Source organism: Cyanistes caeruleus, unplaced genomic scaffold, assembly GCF_971803275.1.
Source record: "Cyanistes caeruleus unplaced genomic scaffold, bCyaCae1.hap1.1 HAP1_SCAFFOLD_69, whole genome shotgun sequence".
NCBI classification, from domain to species: Eukaryota; Metazoa; Chordata; class Aves; order Passeriformes; family Paridae; genus Cyanistes; species Cyanistes caeruleus.
In genome coordinates, this window is record NW_028255886.1 from 2,117,673 (window position 1) to 2,135,723 (window position 18,051).

The window sequence follows — 18,051 nt, forward strand, 5'->3', positions numbered from 1 at the left end:
CTAAGTACCCCTCCATGTGCCCACCCAGCTCCCCAAGTGTCCTCCAGACCCCCAGGTTGTCTCTAAATTCCCTCCCCAGACCCAAAACTGCCCCAAATGTTCCCCAGAAAAGTCTCCCATAGACCCCAAAGTGGCTCCTTTTGCCCTGTCGGAGAAAATGATAAAAATGATGATCAAAGGACTAAAAGTAGGACAAATTAGCATAAAGAGGGAGAAATAGTGGTCAATTAATTAATGAAGGGAATTGTGGTACTTTGAACAGAGGACTGATAATGTTTTTTGTTCCTAAAATTGTACCAATTCTTTTATATAAATATAAAAATGAGGGTATAAAAATACAGAATAATATTATTATAAGAAAATAAAATTTTATTTTCATTAATTAATTAGATTTTAATGGTAAAGAAAAGTTGATAAATGTTTTCAGTGTTTTGGGATGTCAGTCCCAGGTGGGCCATGTCAGACATGCTGAGGCTCGGGGTGAGGAGCAGGTTGTCCAAACAGGGGCAGCCTGCAAGGGATTCATTCTTCTCTGTGACCAGACTGCCTAACAAGACATTCAGCATTAGGATTGTAAAGAGTAAATCATGACCTCCTGATCAGTACACAAAGATGTTTACAGTTTGAACAGTAGAATGTTGTCACTGTAAGGTGCCTTCTTTGTTAATATAGCTCATATTGTGTCACGGTTGTTAAATACCAATGTTGTTGTACCAGCCTTCTTCGTTAAAATATTGTTATAAATGAAATTAGAATTTTGACAACTAGGTCCCTTAGCTTAATGGCAGTTTAATTAAAAATGAATACAATTTACTAAACTGAATAGTAATGTGTAATAAATGTATAAAATGTATAAAATGTATAAAATGTATAAAAGAATACAGTTTAGTAAAATAATACAGTTTAATAAAAAATTAAAATTTATATATATAATCTACTAGTAATTAAGTATGATTAAAGCATAAGCAAAACCGACCAGGGTACGGAGGCTTCCCACCCTGCCTCACATTCAAAACAAAGCACTTCAAGCTAAACTCATATACTGTATGCTTATACATATTCATTAATGTTTCCTGTAAGTTTCCTCCTATTTCCGATTTTTCTGATTATACGTCACTTTTCTTCACGGTACATGCCTCACTTGTTTTTAGGAGGTCTTCAGTCTTCTTTTGGTGGTCTTTTGGCGAAGGCTTCTCCTTTTCCTCATTGTCCTTTGGATAACCTTACAGGTTTGCGCGTGCGTACTAATCCTCGTGTTATGTTAGTCTACTAATTAGCCTTATATTTACTAATCCTTATGCCCAATGCCTAAATTTGTTCTAATTTTGGTACATCTCAAGGCCATTTTGGTCTTGAGACACCATTTATCTTCTAAACTACATCCTGTACCTTAATTTTGACCTGTGACATCTGCAAAGGGGTACATCTGCTTTGTAACACTGATTCTTGATTGTTTCTAATAATAACTTTAATAATGGCTACAATTTAGTGAGCATGAACCAATTCCATTTATTACAGCTGCAAATACGCCCTATGCACCTTTTTATTGGTTTCCATGCTAACAGCCTTGCTTTCTTCCTTGCTATGGATAAACTCGTATTTTCTCAATTTCTTCTTTTGCTGCCTCAATTGTTTGGCCTGCAGATCAGTTGCTAAGCCCATCCACATTCACCTCTTAGTCTTCAGAGGGAAACTGTGAGCACAGTGAGAATCTCCCAGTGTGCAAGAGGGTCCCTGTGCGCCATCTGCAGCTGGGGCCTCAGCCATCTCTTCTCTCAACACATTCCCCTCTGCAGCTTCACAGGAAAGGCCAACACCTCCCTCAGGGACACCTGCACCACACATTTCACATCTCCATGCCCATACGTGATGTCTCTGTCACAACTACATTACCAGCTTGCTGCTGTGCAGATGCTGCCACCACCCAAAGCAAGGCCCTGTGTCCCTGAAGGGACCCGCCCTGCTCTGTGGCCTGGACTGAAGGTGGGTCCCTCCTGCCAGGGCAGGGCCTGACACAGCTCTTCTGTTCCAATAAAGAGATGGAGCTCTCACCCCAGTGTCCGGCTGGTACCACCAGCAAAGCCCACACAGCACCAGCCCTGGCTGAGCTCCATGTCCAGGAGCAGGCGGGGCTGACCACGGTGTGGGCAGGCAGGAGCCAGGCAGGGGCTGCTGTGACCAGCAGCGGGGCCCCAAGGGGCTGGGGGAGTCTGTGTTGAGCGTCCCTGGGCTGAGGGCACATTTCCTTCAGTGACATCACCTGGGCCTGGACCTCCTCCAGTGCCATGCCCAGGAAAAGAGGCAACCATCAAGAGCATCTCCTGGGACAGAACATGACCAGCAATGTCAGCAGGCAAAACCAAGGTTTTGTTTAGCAATGACCCTTTGATGAAGTCAAAGATTTACAATCAGTCCAGTACAGATGGGAGTACACTCGGGGGGTACAGCCAAGGCCATGAGGTCACAGCAGTCTCTGGGGTGACAGCAGGCTGAGGTGACAGCAGGCTCTGAGGTCACAGAGGTCCCAGAGCCCCGTGGTTGCACAGCACCACAAGGACCAAGCAGTCAGTCCTTGACCACGACTGTTGCGGCAGCAGCGGCGGCGGCAGCAGCGGTGCTGACATTGGGACAGCAGTGTCAGGACAGTGGTGGCAGCAAGAGCTGCAGGACTGGCAGTGGGCAAGGCACCATGGCCTTTGCTCTGCACCTCTTCCTCCTGCTCCTCCTGGCAGTGGCCCTGCCTGACAGGGCTGCCCAGGCTGCTCCGTGGCGAGCACAGGGAGCAGGTGAGCCCAGGGCCTGGCTTCCCTTTCCTGGGACAGCACTTCCTTCTCCCTGAGAAGCATTGGGGATGGTTTTCCCCAGGGCTTGAGGGAGGGTTTCCTCTGTGGGAGGGAGAGAGTCCCCAGGGACCCTGGGCTGGTCCCGCTGCCTCTCCAGGGATGTTGCATGGGGCCTACAAAGAGGGTGGAGAGTGACCAAAGCCAGCCTAGAGTTCCCCAGGTCCCTCTGCAGCTTTGGCCATGTCCATTGACATCTGGCTCCCATGGCCTTCCCCGACCCTCTTGCAGTGCCCACTTCCCTAAGGCAGAAGGGGATCCCAGCACACCATGGAATGATTCTGATCTGTGCTCCCTTCTAGATTGGGATGGTGACATGGAGCATCTGGAAGCTCTGGGACATGACGGTTTGAGACCCATGGAGAATACTGGAGGCAAGTTCTCAATGTCCCTTTCCGCACAGTATAATCAGTGTCAATGTGGTAAGAACTCACTCATGTGCCACTTCACTTAAGAGTCTGAAGGTTGATGGATTCTGGAAACTTCGCTCTGCTCCCTTCTGGAGCCCTGAGTGATCCCACAGCATTGCTGTCAGTGGGAAAGAGGAAGGAGGATTTAGCTGTCAATCTCTTCCCATGTGCAATGCCAATGTCTCCTTCCGTGTGCTCTGTGCAGCCACAGAGAAGAGCAGAGAGAGAAGGGGACGGGTCCAGGGCTGTGCCCCGGGGCTGTGCCTCGTGTGGCTCCTTTGCCAGCCCCAGGGAGCCTGAGGGTCTCCTACAGTGCCATGGGAACTCTTCTGTCCTGCCTTTCTTTGCAGCCAAGCCTCTTGGTGAAGGTGATCTGGCTTCTCAACCCACATCCAGGACTGAGGCTCTGGGAGATGGTGAGGGTAGGTCAAGGCCTGTCCCCCTGGGAGAGCTGCCAGCTCAGGGCCCAGAGCTCGGCCAGGGCAGCATCGCTGCAGGTGCCAGGACAGAGCCATGCACATGTGTGCCCTCGCCCTGCGTGATCCTCTCACTGCTCCTGTGGCTCAGTGCTGCCTGTGCAGATCAGCAGACATGACTGAAGCTTCTGTGGCTGTTGAGTTACAGGTGTGTCTGCAGGGAGGACTTTCCAGGCTCCTGGGCTGGATGCTGCACGCAAGCCCAACTCCCATCGCAGGGGTGAGTATTGTGTCCTTGCTGATCCCACAAGCTGAACCCTGATTTTGTAGGATCCATTCCTGGGAAATGGATATATATTTTTTTTATAAGGTCCTCCAAGAGAAAAGAACAAAGCTACAGGACACCGGAAACCCCTTGAGCCATCCATGCTCAATACCATGCAGCAAATGCTGAAGGAAATGCTGCAGGGAGGACAAGGTGGGTCCATGTCCCTCAGCCTTCTCCTGACACTCAGCAGCCAGGGGCTTTCTCTGCACATTAGGACACGCCGTGCCCTGCACAGCAGGAAGGGATCCATGGCAGCCTTGCTGCCCCACTGCTGCTTTCATGGCTTGCAGGGCTGTTTCCCAGCCTGGCCTGGCTGCAGCTTCTCCCCAGCCTCTGCAGGAAGGCATTTGGCATCAGCTGACAGGATTCCCAAACTGCACCATGGGCCATGCACACCCTGAGATCCCCTGAAATTTCCTGGTCTTGGGGTAGATGAGGTTCAGGGGCTGTTTGGAGGAGGGAGGGCTCTGGCCAATCCCATAAGTTTATATGATTTCCTAATCCTTATCCATGACCTCGACTAGTATCGCATCATGATGACACCACTTCCCTGAAAAGGGAATGGTTCCATTGATCCAGCTGTGGCTTTTCCTTCCTTCAGAGATGAATCAAAAGGCTGTGCTGAAGGTGCCATTTCCCGGAGGAAGCAGTGGCTCATGGGCAGCCTCTGCTACAGGAAGTGAGGCCATGCCAGGCACAGTCCCAGGAGGTAATTGCTGGGCCTCTGGGCCTGAGCCCTGCTGAGGCTTGAGCTGTAAATCTCTGCTCCTTGGCAGTGCCTGCCTTTCAGGGATGTTGCACAGAGCATGGAAAAGGTGTTGAGAGTGTCCAGGGCCAGCCCAGAGCTGCCCAGGCCCCTCTGCAGCTTTGGCCATGTCCATTGACATCTGGCTCCCACGGCCTTCCCCGACCCCCTTGCAGTGCCCACTTCCCTAAGGCAGAAGGGGATCCCAGCTCACCATGGAATGGTTCTGATCTGTGCTCCCTTCTAGATTGGGATGGTGACATGGAGCATCTGAAAGCCCTGGCACATAATGGTTTGAGACCTATGGAGAATGCTGGAGGCAAGTTGTCAATGTCCCTTTCCGCACAGAATTATCAGTGTGAGTGTGGGAAGAGCTCACTCTCATGCCATTTCCCTTAAGAGTCTGAAGGTTGATGGATTCTGGAAACTTTGCCCCACTCCCTTCTGGAGTCCTGAGTGATCCCACAGCATTACTGTCAGTGGGAGGAAGGAGCATTTAGCTGTTAATCTCTTGCCATGTGCAATGCCAATGTCTCCTTCTGTGGCTCTGTGCAGCCACAGAGAAGAGCAGAGAGGAAGGGACCAGGCCCAGGGCTGTGCCCCAGGGCTGTGCCGTGTGTGGCTCCTTTGCCAGCCCCAGGGAGCCTGAGCTGCTCCCATTGCTGCCGCCAAGCCCTGGCCCTGCCTGGGGCTCAGTTCAGAGCTGCTGGCAGCTCCAGGGAGTCCTTTCTCCCCTGACTGCCATGCAAGGGGCTCCTTCCGTCCCACTGTGGGGACACTGCAGGCACGTGGTCCCCCTGCTCCTGCTCCTGAGTGGAAGGCAGAGAGGAGGGAGTGCCTTGGAGGGCACCAGTCACCCAGGTGCACTCACTGCCACTCTGGACTGAAGGAGAAATGTAACTACTTTCCATTAAGGTCCTCCTAGATGGAAGAACAAAGAGATAGAAGACAAGAAATCCCTGGAGGCATCCCAACTTTTGGACAAGATGCTGAGTGATCTGGAGAGACGCCGTGGTGGGTTCAGGTCCCTCAGCCTTCTCCTGACACTCAGCAGCCAGGGGCTTTCTCTGCACATTAGGACAAGCCGTGCCCGGCACAGCAGGAAGGGATCCATGGCAGCCTCACAGCCCTGCTGCTGCTTTCATGTCCTGCAGGGCTGTTTCCCAGCCTGGCCTGGCTGCAGCTTCTCCCCAGCCTCTGCAGGAAGGCATTTGGCATCAGCTGACAGGGAGCCCAAACTGCACCATGGGCCACGCACACCCTGAGATCCCCTGCAATTTCTGTCTTGGGCTAGATCAGGTGTAGGGACTGTTTGGAGGAGGGAGGGCCCTGGCCCAGCCCCAATAACCTGGGTATTTTCCTGACCCTTATCCATGAGTTTGACAACTATTGCCTCCTGAAGATACCACCTCCCCTAATGGCGAACAGTTCTATCTTATCCAGCTGTCCTTTTTCCTTTCTCAAGTGCTGGAGCAGATGTTTGTGCAGATGATGGCATATGCTAGAGGAAGGAATGGCCCTGTGCCAGCTCCTGATGCAGGAAAGGAGGAGATGCCAGGCCCAGGCACAGGAGGTAATTGCTGTGCTGGGCTCTCCCTCAGCAGGGCTGTGTGCCAGCAGCTCTTCCCTCAGGGCCTGCATGGCCCGGCAGCAGCCAAAGCTGGAGGTGCCGCGGCTTCCAGGCCTCTGGAGCTCATTCCCAGCCCCTGGGAATCGGGACTTGTGCACCAACATCTCTTCCCCAGCAGCTGCTCCTGGAGCTGCCCCTAAGCATCCAGAGACCCAAGACACAGCAGCAGCCCCAAGTGGGAGCCCTGCCGTGAGCCCAGGGCCACAGCCAGCCCTGGCTCCCAACTGGGCAAGGGCTGCACTGGCCCCTTAAAGGGCCTGGCTCTGTCCCCTTGGGCTGGGGGAGCTGTCATGGAGCAGGGAGGGTCAGGGGTGGCTGTGGCTGCCCAGGGATGGGTTTGGCCCGTGTCCCTGGAAGGAGCCACTGCCAAAGCAGCTGTGCAGTCCCAGGCTCTGCTCTCGGCCTTCTGGGCTTTGTTGGGTGGCACAGCCTGTGCCAAGGGGTGGCAAGGTGCCTGCAGGCCCCAGCTCTGGGGGAAACAGAGAATGTCCTGGCCATATCCACCGTGCTGCCAGCTCAGCAAGGGAGCACAGCACAGGCTCACGCTGCCCATTGCTCCCACAGATGCGCTTGGCAAGTCCAGTATAAATGCTGAGAAGCCACCGAGCACCCCAAGAGAGTTCTGCCCGCAGGATGTGCGCAAGTCCTGCATGATAGGCACAGTAGTGACACTGTTCACAGTGCCACTTTCCATGGTCCTGTGCTATGTTGGATTCCGGTGGTGGAAGGACAAGAAACGGTAAGTTGTTGTTCATCTCCATCCTCCAGCTTCTTGAAAGGCTGTTCATGGTCAGGAAACATTCCCAGTGAGGCTGCTGTGCACTTGTGGGTAGTCAGTGGTTGCCCAAATAACTCTGAGAGGTCTGCAGCTGCCCAGGCCTTTCATTGGCCTCTTAATTGCTGGGCCTTGTCCTGGGGAGCCTGCTGGGGCTGCAGCCAGTGGTGGCTCCCACTGAGGCTGCTTGGCCAAGAGCAGCCCCAGGAGCAGCGGGGCAGAGGCAAAGCAAGGTGGGCAGGAGAAAGAGCAGGGACGAGATTGCCCTTGAAAGGCAGAGGTGCTCTGGGGCCCACTCCTGGCCAGGGACCCTGCCCAGAGCCATCCCCTGCTCGCCGGGGCCTTGAGGGGCAGCTGTCCAGCTGGGCCAAGCTGTGCCAGCAGCTCCAGCCGTGCTGGGGAGCCTTGGCCGCTCTGGGCCCTGCTGTGCAGGAGGGTCCCTGTGTGCCCATGGCAGCTGGGGGCCTCAGCCACCTCCTCTCTCCACAGTCACCCTGCTGCAGCTCCAGCATACCAGCCAAGAAGGTGTGACTCTCCCTTGCCCCCAGGGAGCCCAGAGACTGCCTCGCTTGTCAGCTCTCAGATGTGGCCTCAGAAGCAGGAGCTGACCTGGAAAGCAGAGCACCAGCACTCCGTGCCTCCCCCACGGCCCCCCAGCCCAGCTGTGAAGAGGAAGCCCCCTGAGATCCCCCCACCTCCTCCCCTCCCAAGCCGGCCACCCTGGTCCAGCTAGGACTGCAAGTGGGACAGCCATGGCAGGGCTTGGGCCACCAGCAGCTTGGGGCATCTGCTCTTGGCTTCAAATAACACATTACCTGTGGGTAACAGCCAGAGGAACTTTTCCTACTCTTACCTTCAACGGGAAGGGCTGAAGATTCTTCCCATGCCCTGTCTTATCCCTTGCTCTTTTGATTTTCATGCAGCTGGGTGCTGACTGAACCTTTTCGAAGAACTTTATTTACACTTCATGTTTTACCCCACCTACCAAGGAAAAAAAAAAAATAAAAGTTTTTTTTTCAGTTTAGACTTCATTTTTAGTGTGGTTGGACCACTCAAATTTCGAGCAATTAATTTTCCATGGTGCCTCTTCCCTTTTCCTTCCTATCTACCAAAAGTTCATCTGGACATGAAAATCAACAGAATTACTGAGATTCACCTCAAAGCCCAGAGGAGAATCTCACACAAGATGCCTGTATGTATGTTGTGCCCTGTATACTGCACAACAAGAAATATTCAGAGGAAAATACCATGTCAGCTGAGGCTCCTGGAACTCCCAGAATCTTGAGCCTGCAGAGGAGGCAAACAGCCCTGGCAGTGGCTGAGGGGAATTCTCCTCAGACTCCTCAGAAAGTGTGTCACTTCAAGAGGGGAAAGCTTTTAAACCTTAGCCTTACCTTCCTCCTGTGCTAAAATATAAGGCTCCTCCTGAGAAAATACTGAGCTACAAACTATTCTCCATTCCTCAACAAAGCTACTCAGGTGCTCAACTTAAAGAGCAAAACTAAATGTGGTCAGAAATTTCCCATCAAAGCCCATTTGCAGAGAAACCCCACCATACGTGAGCAAATATTTATTAGCACTTCAGTTCACTCAAAATATTGCCCCTTTTTTTTCCCAGAGAGAATATTAGAACCATTTGCTCTTGACAGGACTCCTTGGATGGCCCCCAGACCTGGCTCCTCACCACGCCTTGCCTGGGCTGCTCATGCAGCCAGGCAGCACCACCTGACTTTGCCAGCCTGTTCAGACCTTGGGTACGGCTGGTGCCACAGTCCCCTCTGGTGCCACAATCCCCTCTGGTGCCACAATCACCTCTGGTGCCACGGTCCCCTCCTGGCTCGTGGTGTGTCCCTGCTGCTGGAGGAGCCCTGCTCGTGCTGCTGCCTGCATTCAACAAGGCTGGTGCTACTCCCCAGCCGAAAAGAGACTAAAGGCACTGCTTTGGGCAGCTCGTTGGAAGGAGTTTAACACTTCCTCATCTCTATCACAGATCTCCTAAAACCTGTAACTTCTCTTGTTCTTTTTTTTCTCTTACTTCTTCTATACTTCTTCTGTGTTTTTCTTTCCTCACAGATTTCTCAGTCCCCTTTGGGCTGAGCTCCTTTGGGATCCTCCCTCGTGGGCAGTCCCACTTATCTCAGTTCTCTGGGTTTGAAGAACAACTCCCAAGCTCATTAAAATCTTGTTTCTTGTGTTTATTAGAAGGTTATTACAAAACTTGGCAGGTCTCTCCAGACTATCTGCAAAAGCTCAATTCACCACAACCTGGCTCATTTTGCTCTGATGGTACAAAATGGCCCCGAACCACGCGGCTGCCTCATTTTTATATCTATTTTTAACCCTGTTAACTACGGACACGTGTATTGTTTTTCTATTTTAACAACTAAGTTTTCTATATCTACTTACATAACTAAAACTGCAACTAACTTTCAACCAGTCATTCTTTGTGTTCCCAAAAACTGCAGAATCATGGAGAAGAAGGAAGAAGAAGAGCTAAAAACCGCACCTTTCTTCCTCCATCTTTACTCCATGTATTAAACCCCTCTAAAATCTGTATTTTTCACCTCAGTGGCATACTAACATTCTACTACTATCTACTTAATTTTTTATAAATCCTGGTTTACCCAGGGATATTTGGAAGCCTTTCTGTCACTGGCAAATAGGATTGATACTGTTTTGGAGAATAGGACAAATAGAGAAATGTCTCTCCATTTCTGGATTCCTATATCTCCCCCTTCTCTTTGCCAAAAAAACCAACTTTTTTCTTTGATTACTTGTTTTAGAATGGCTTCCCTGACCCTGAATGAGTCAAGCAGATGATGTCTAGACTTGACACATTGGTCAAAGCTCCCCAGATATTTTCTCTCGACTGATTCATGGCAAAACTGTGTTGCATAAGGCAACCAACAAAAGATAAGGCACAAATACAATGGCTAACTGATCTTATTCAACAATCTTATCTCTCGCAAAAGTTCTTAAATTTCTGTATTAAACAACCCTCCCTCACAAAGTCCTCAGTCCATAAATTTTGCACGCTGTTCGTTCAATGTCTAAGATGTTGAATGCTGTTTTCACACTAAATCACGTTTGCGTACTGGTTTCTTGATTTCTGGAGTCTTCGTCTGCTTGTTTCTCAGCTTGATACGGTTTCACGCACTTTGCGGGAACCCACTTCAGTCCTGCACCTGTGGAGACACAAGCATGTCCTTTTCCCCAGGTCATTAATTGAAATGGACCTTCAATCTGTCTTGATTCTAAATATCTGATCAAAACTAAAGGTCTCTTCTTGGTATTATTTGAGAAATGTCTGATAATTGGTGGAGTAGGTTCTGCAAAAGAGCTATTCAGAAAATCCAAAACATATAGTGCTTTATTCAATCACATCTGGGGTGTAGCTTCTGCCTCTCCTCTTTTCTGCTTATCTAAAATAGATTTTAAAGTATGGTGTGTTCTTTCAATAATTGCTTGACACCACAATGCTTGGTGCATGCAACGGGACAGGACACACCAGAGCGGTGCTGTGAGGAGCCCCTGCACAGCACACTCATTTCTGTCTGACCCAGAGCTTTTCCAAAGCGTTATATCTACACGTGACCTCGAGGCCAGACCTCAGTCCTTGACGAGGAGCCTCCCATCCTTGTGGCAGGAGGCCTCGAAACCCAAGAGCAGGACTTGTCCTGTGGTCTTGCCAGGACTTCAGTCTTGCAGGTGCCTTCCAGGCACAACTGCAGCACTTGCTGACGTGAAGTTTTTGCAAGGCATCGCTCCTGCAAGCAGCCATAAATCCAATCACTGGCATGGAGCAGCGAGAGCACCCTGAGAGCACCCAAACTGGCCTGGGTGGAGGAGGAGGAAGAAGGAGGCCCTGGAGCTTCCCCAGCACAGATGACTAAAGAGGTGCAGCAGTTCCAGCTGCTGCAGGAGGGTGAGTGGCAGAGCTGGGCCACAAGGCTGGGGCCTGCATCCAGCTGGGTCCTGTCCCATCCCATCCCATCCTCTGGGACACACCCATGGACAGGACCAGAGAAGGGCCAAGGCTGTGCCTTGGCAGATGCTGTGCTGCATTAACCGGGGGCATCCCAGAGCTGTCCTTGTCTGGGGAGTGCACGGCTGGGCTGTGTTCTCTGTCCTCTTGCAGACCCTCAGCTCTGGTTGCTCTTTGCCAGATGCAGCCATGGACCAGGCTCAAGAACAGGACCCTGCCTGTGGCCTCATCCGCAGAACAGCGCAGGTACCTGCAGCCATCCCCACCTGGGCTGGGCCTGCTGTCACTGCCCAGCCCAGCACCGCGCTTGGAGCACTCCATGCAATATTCCTCTATTCCCGCCCTTCTTTCTCCTGCCCGACTTGCAAATTCATCAAGTGCATTTGGCAGGAAGAGACCAGCATCATGGGCACTGTGTCCATGGAAAACTGTGATGTCTACACCACTGATACCAGTGCTACCATGCTGAAATGGATTTTGGAGAAGGCTCTTTCCAGTCCAAAGCAAGTAAGCAGCCTGTGGCCAGGGTTTGATCCTCCAGGAATTGCTTGGCCTCCCAAGCCACGCCTGCTGCTCACTCTAAGCCTTGGAGGCCATTGCAGTGTGATGAGAAGGAAAGCACTTCTCTGGGGAAGCTGGGGACATTCCTGACTCCCTCTGACAGCTTTCCAACTCTCCCCACGCCTTCTCCAGGTGCCTGCCATCGTGAGGTACATCCACCAGGTGCTCATGACCAATGAATCTGCTGAGCACAGGCTGGAGAGGACCCTGCTGGATCTCACAGAGGCACAGCCCGACGATGTGGTCATTACTCTCCTGCGTGTGGCCCCAACGAGTGACAGGTATGGGGCCCACCTGTCCAGAGGGCTCACGGCTCCCCAGCCCATTGCCCTGTATAGCCTGGCCCAGGTGTGTCACCAACAGAGACTTCCAGGGCCCTCTGGCTGCTCCCTTTCCCACCCCTGCCATGTCAGCCCCTGAGCCTGCTGCCATGCTGCCACTCTGCCCCTCAGCAGCCTGTCCCCACAGGCCTGGGCTGCCTGGGTGCTGCTGCTGCTGCTGCTGCTGCTGAGGGGCAGTGGGCAGAGGCAGAGCTGGCAGCCAGCTCAGCTCCCTGCTGCTACCCAGGCCATGGGGATGTGTCTGACACCCTGTGCCTGAGATGGAGCTCTGACCCCACAGACCTGCAATGACCAAATGGAAGAAGATCTTGTGCTCGCCCAGGAATGCAGAGCGGGCACTCCTGATACTCCTGGATGTGCTGGAGGACTGGCTAGAGCACAGCACGTGCACCTCGGATTGGAAGACCACGGGTATCTTTGCCCTGGCTGTGAGTTTCTGGGACTGGCCTGCACTCACCCCAAGGCTGCCTCTCCAGCAGCTCTGCACCCTCCTTCCCCCACTGCATCTCCCTGCCTCAGGCACTGGGCTGAAACCCAGGGGCAGCTTCAGGACCACCAGGCCAGGTTCTCTCCCTGCGTCTTCCCCGTCCTCTCCCTGCCACACTCAGGCCCTGCTACACGGACACCTGGACACTGAGCACTGTCTGAGACTGCTTTGTCCTCTGCAGGCAACTGTGGTGATGTGGAAGATCCTCCAGGTGCCCTGCTGGCCAGAAGCTTTAACAGTGTATTTTCCCCAGCTCTTTGTGCATCTGCTCCTCCAAGTGTTCTTCAGCACAGAACAGATGCCAGAGGAGGGCTGGAACTTCTGGAAGAGATGCCAGGAAGAACACGGCTTTGCCACCAGTCCCAACAGGTGCTCCATCCCAGTCCTCCTGCCCCTGCCACGTCCCAAGGGCAGAAGCCAGTGCTCCCAGCATGACCTGGACTTTGCTGTGCACACAGGTTTGCAGTGCAGACCCTCAAGTCTTCCTCTGCCAAATGCACCATGAGGAAGCCGTGCTGTCAATGGAATGCAAGTGTGGCTGGGACACGCTGCTGTGTGCTGATACCCACCACTATGCTGTGGGTCTGCTGGCCAGGTGAGACCCCCTTCTCCCCACTGCATCTGGCATTTCTGCCCGGGGCCCAGGGCCTGGCCCAACACCGTCCCCGTGCTTTTGGGCCAGAGGGCCTTGTTAGCAAGGAATGGCCAAGCAGACTGGGAAAAGGCTGGGAGAGGAAATATCCCACAAGGAGCTGCCTCCCAAGGAGCCCATGTCCATTCACAGCTTTGGGGGGAAAGACCAGACCCATGGGAGTTAGTCCCCTGGCAGAGATTTGCTCAGGGTCCTGGTCCCATTTTTACCCTGCCAGGGAGATGCGCCATGCTTCTCTAGGGTTGTGCTCCAGAATTGCATTGCACTTCCTCTGGCTGCTCAACACACAAGAGCCACGCTGGGATCTGCCTGCCCTGGCTTTCCTTGTGGAGGTGAGCCTGATGGCCAGCACTACCTCCCTGAGCTGCCTGCCAGCTCTCTGCCCTCTCATAGCCGCAGCTGCCTGGGACGCTGCCCGTGCCCTGTGCTGCTGCCTGGGCCCGGCCCTGTGCGGTTCCAGGCGTCTGCCGGCTGGCTTCCCTGTCACTGCCCTGTGCCTTTCAGATCCCGGAGTACCTGGACTCCAGTGAATGCAGTGACAGTGTTGTGCAGGTCTCCTCAAGGTGCCTGCAGAGCGAGTGCAGGGAGAGGCGTCACCTGGCGCTCAGGGCCCTTCTCAAGTTCATTGACCATCCCTCCATGGTGAGAAGGGGGCAGTGGCTGAAGCTGGGGAATGCAGTCACTTGGGCTTGGCTGGGCTTGGAGCTCTGAGGCAGCTGCTCCCAGCTCTCCTGCCTCCTGCTTCAGCTGCCCCAGTGCTTCGGGACTGGCCTTTGCACTCTGGGTTCTGCCACAGGAGCAAGCTGCGATTTCACACACTTGTGTTCCACACAGGCTAAAAAAATGTGAAGCCTTACTGAAACACTCATGGAGCTACTCCGAGAGAAGGATGCAGAAATAATTGGGATGTCACTCATCATACTCAGCTTCATATTCACCTACAAATACATTGTGGTACCCAGCCCCATCGCCCTGCAGCTGGCTGAGGCGCTCCTGCCGCTCTTTGACCACGTAAGGCTCTGTGCCCTCAGCCACGGGCACTGAGTGCTGCCCAGACACTTTGTACTCTATATTTTCAGGCCTGTGCCAACGTGAGCCTGGAGCTCACAATGCTAACATCTTTTTTCCTTCCTTTCTTACAGGAGAATAGCCAGGTCCAGCTGCTCTCCAAAGGGTCTTCCAAGCTACAATAGATTTTTTGGGAAGGGGAAAAAATCCTTTGGAGATGCCTGTGCGCCAGAGCCTCCTGCCCCTGTTCTTCCATTGCCATGATGAGAACCAGCGTGTGGCAGAGGTGAGGATTCGTGGGCTGCTAGTGTTGCCCTGGGAGGGAGCTGGGCTGCCTCCTGCCCTGGTGCCTTGCCGGCCGCTGCCTCCTCCAGGCCTTGGCACAGGGACGCGGCTCCTGTGCCCTGGGCTGTGGGGCCAACTTTGGGTCTCTGCTGCTCTCCGGGCCTCCCTGTAAACGCTGCATTGTGCAGCCAAGTTCCTGAAGAGGAGGGATCTCCAGAAGCTGGAACAGGAGAACCTGTGGATGTTCGGCGACATCCTGGTAAGGGTGGCCTGCAAGCCCCAGCCTCAGGCTGGAGAAGCCCCCTGCCCCCGGTGCCCAGAGTGTGGGGCTGGCCGGGCCTCAGGGCTGGACGGGCACAGGAGGCCGGGGCTGGGGCACAGCCGGCGCCAACCCTTCCCTCCTGACCCTCTCTCCAGCTGGCACAGGACAGGAGCCGAGCGGCCAAGCAACCTGCACCGGGCTCTGCCGTACCTGCAGAGCCCACAGGAGTCCCTGCGAGCGGCGGCCATCAGGTTCATCGGTGAGCCACGAGCCCGGGCTCCCTCCCCGCCCCGCCGCAGCTCGGCCCCGGCCCCGACTGCTGCCCCGGCAGCGGCACCCGGGCCCGGTGCCCTGGAGCCCCGGCTGTCCTCGGGGCTGCTGCTGCCGGCCTCTGGCAGCCGTGCCCTTGGGCTGAGTCAGGATGCGGCACGGGCCCGGGCTGAGCCCTGCCGGGGCGGGAGGGCGTGTGGCCCCAGGGCTGGCAGCGCCACTGGCAGGGAGCTGTGCCGCTGGGGCCCTGACAGGCTCTTGTGTTCCCAGGGATGGCCGGGCGGCACCTGAGGGGGCAGCAGGCAGAGCTGCAGCTCATCTCCGAAGGTGAGTGAGGGCAGCGGGCTGACAGTGGCGGCTGGCGGGGGGAGCTGCAAGCCCTGGCCCGGCTGCGGGGGGCTCTGCTCCCTGTGCGGATGAGGGGCGGCGTGGGCAGAGCTCACCGAGATTTCAGGGGCACGTGGGGCATTCGTGGCCAGCAGCTTCGGGCTGATCCCCTTGGTCCCTGCTCCCTCCTGGCCGTGGCAAGAGCCGGCTGGCATGGCCCTGGCAGGGGGCTCTCGTTGGGTCACCGCAGGTCTGGGATCTGACCGTGGCTCTGTTGCTCTCTCTTCCAGCCCTTGAAGCCATGGCAGGTGACATAAGCCTTGAGGAGGGAAGCCTGGCCAGTGAAACCCTGGACTTTCTCAGGGCAGGAGACCATGCTCCAATCTCTGTGCTCCTGAGGCTGAAAGATCAGCTCCACAGGGCATGGAGGTCACGGCCTCGTCCATGGGGCTGTGCCTGACTGTGCTGCTGGAGCTCCAATGAGACGTGATCTGGGAGGCTCTGTCTACTCTGGCCGCCTGAACCAGCAGGCATTTTCCATTTATTTCAAGTCTGTCCATTTCGTGTTTTCAGTTTTCTGTAGTGTTTAAATATAGGATGTGTTCTGAAAAACAGACTGCAAGACTGTTCTTTTGTTGCCCAGGGTCTGCAGGGCATAGGGGAAGACGGGGAAAAGGGTGCTTGTGCTCAGCAAGCTGCCCAGGTGTGCAGTGGTGCAGGGAAAATGTGGTTGTGCTGAAGCCACAAGCCCTGTCCCAGCCAGGCAGCGCCGTCTGTGTCCTCCTGCCCATGTGGTGCTGGCTGGATTGCTGAAGGCTCCCAGGTGCGTCTTGCTCCAGCTCCATGAGCAGTCTCCAGGCTTGATCCGCCTTGTTCCTGACAGCCGGCTGCTCTGGAGCTTCCCCGGAGCTCCAAATTGGAGCAGGTTTATCTGAGGGGGGTGAAAATGCCAGGATGTGCCAGGACCAGAGCCCTTGGTATTTCAAGGAAGAATCCATCAATCCACTTTTCCAGGAGATCCTAACCATCTGAATCACACCTGGGATAGAAATCAGCAGAATGGCTGGAGTTCTTAAGACCGGAATGCTGGGAATAAAATCTGGTCTTTAATTAACCCCATTTCATGATGGGAAATAATCCAGGAATTCAGTTCCTGGAATTGGAAAAAGAAGGAAATGTTTTTTTGGGAGGTGCGATTGGTCCTCTTGGACAGGGGATTTCCCTAATCCATCCTTCCCTGATTGAGGAATGGAAGTTTGTGGGATGAGCCAGGATTAACAGACCCCTCCCTCAGGTGTGTGATCCAAGATTTTTCTGCTTTTTCCCAGCCCAGGTTAGCCATGTGCAGCATTCCAGAGGGATGGAGCTATCATGTTTGTAATCCATGATTTTCCCATTTTTTCCCCAGTTGTTCCCAGTCCAGGTGAGCCATGGGCAGCCTTCCAAAGGGATTGGTTCAAACCAGGAAGAATTTTATTTCCCATGGGAATAAACCCGGGCTCCAAAACACTCCCAGAATGGCAAAATCACAATTTTAGCAGCTTTTTCCAGCTCCACATTGCAGGAATTCATGGATCTGCTGGATGATGGGTTCTCATCCCAAATAGTCTGCCTGTTTGTCTAGGAACACTCCCATGATGGTGCTGATACAAGTTGTGCTGATTCAGTCTTCTGAGATTTTTGGGGATTTTTTTTGTGTGATTTCAGGGGTCTGGGAGGAGCGGGGGGGGAGGGGGGGAGGGCAGGACACAATCTGGATCTGGAAAAATACCGGATAGTGCAGGGAATGAGGAAATCGTCGTGGAAACAAGCACAAAGGAACTGGGAAAAGAGGAATTTTTAAGAAGGGAAAAAAAGGATAACATTCCAACCAAATTCACTGGATGCGTATGGATGCTGAAAGCAGGCAGGGAGCACAGAGCCTGTGTGAAACTAAGTCACACAGGCTTCTCTCTCTGGCCTGGGAAAGCATAAGAACGAATCCCAACAGTCCTTGGTAAAGAACATCAATTGGCAGATGTTGTTTAGTCAAGGGCTGGTGTTCCACTTCAGCAATGAAGGTGATGTGTACCTTTAATGAGCAATGGGAGTTTTACCTCTCAGACCTTCTCGAACATGTGTATAAAAGAAGATTAAGAATAATAAACTTTGCTCTCTTGGACAATGCAGCTAAAGGAGTCAGTGTCGCACTCCTCGCCATTCCTAATACAGTGCGAGAGAAAAGAATAACTTGGAGGTGGAATAGGAGAAATTCCAACACAACAGGTTACCAAGGCCTGTGAGGGCCCAAATTTTTCATTTTAGTTGGGAAATTTTTTGGTGTTTATCAATGTTATTGGATTTTTTTTCCCAAGAAAATTCCACTTTTTCTTTCTGATGGGACTGGCAGTTGCCTCCTGTTCGTGTAGTTCTGATTTTGCCCATCCTCATTCCCAAAAGTTTGTAGAAACTTCTGTAAAATGATGAAAATGATGATGGACTGTGGCCTTTTTTCTTTCTCCTTACTTGTGATTCTATTGCAGTGAAAAGAAAAAAAAACACTGATAAAAAATGAGAAAAAAAAAGATAAAAAGATCAGAATTTTACCATGTATCAGTGCCTGGCTATTTGTTTTAAAGCTTTGTTTGGCTAATGTTCTTTTTGCTATAAAATAGAATTATATTAAGCCCTGGGGAGGTTTAAGAAAAAGAGAAAAAACGTAAATGAAAATTTAAAATTTGTCTTCTTTT

At 53.0% G+C, this 18,051-nt stretch overlaps 2 protein-coding genes and 1 pseudogene across 3 annotated transcripts; all 3 read left to right on the plus strand.

Annotated features, from left to right (window-relative positions):
- LOC111944703 (uncharacterized) overlaps window positions 1-18,051 on the plus strand; it is a 224,935-nt pseudogene that overhangs the window by 140,465 nt on the left and 66,419 nt on the right.
- Window positions 2,567-8,175, plus strand: LOC111942809 (uncharacterized). The gene is made up of 11 exons (XM_086872664.1): window positions 2,567-2,786; window positions 3,143-3,214; window positions 3,601-3,672; window positions 3,875-3,946; window positions 4,037-4,144; window positions 4,596-4,703; window positions 4,987-5,058; window positions 5,655-5,753; window positions 6,205-6,312; window positions 6,934-7,108; window positions 7,634-8,175. The coding sequence occupies exons 1-11, from the start codon at window positions 2,690-2,692 to the stop codon at window positions 7,875-7,877; spliced, it is 1,227 nt and encodes a 408-aa protein (XP_086728790.1). The 5' UTR covers window positions 2,567-2,689; the 3' UTR covers window positions 7,878-8,175.
- LOC147646993 (uncharacterized) lies at window positions 9,158-15,927 on the plus strand. 2 transcript variants are annotated; one of them, XR_015281682.1, is made up of 4 exons: window positions 14,631-14,722; window positions 14,881-14,984; window positions 15,266-15,322; window positions 15,613-15,927. XR_015281682.1 is itself a non-coding variant. In XM_086872676.1 (3 exons), exons 1-3 carry the CDS (start codon window positions 14,705-14,707, stop codon window positions 15,780-15,782), a joined length of 507 nt encoding a protein of 168 aa, XP_086728802.1. In that variant the 5' UTR covers window positions 9,158-14,704; the 3' UTR covers window positions 15,783-15,927. The 2 variants fall into 2 exon arrangements, 1 of the variants encoding a protein (XP_086728802.1); XM_086872676.1 differs by having other exon boundaries at window positions 9,158-14,984.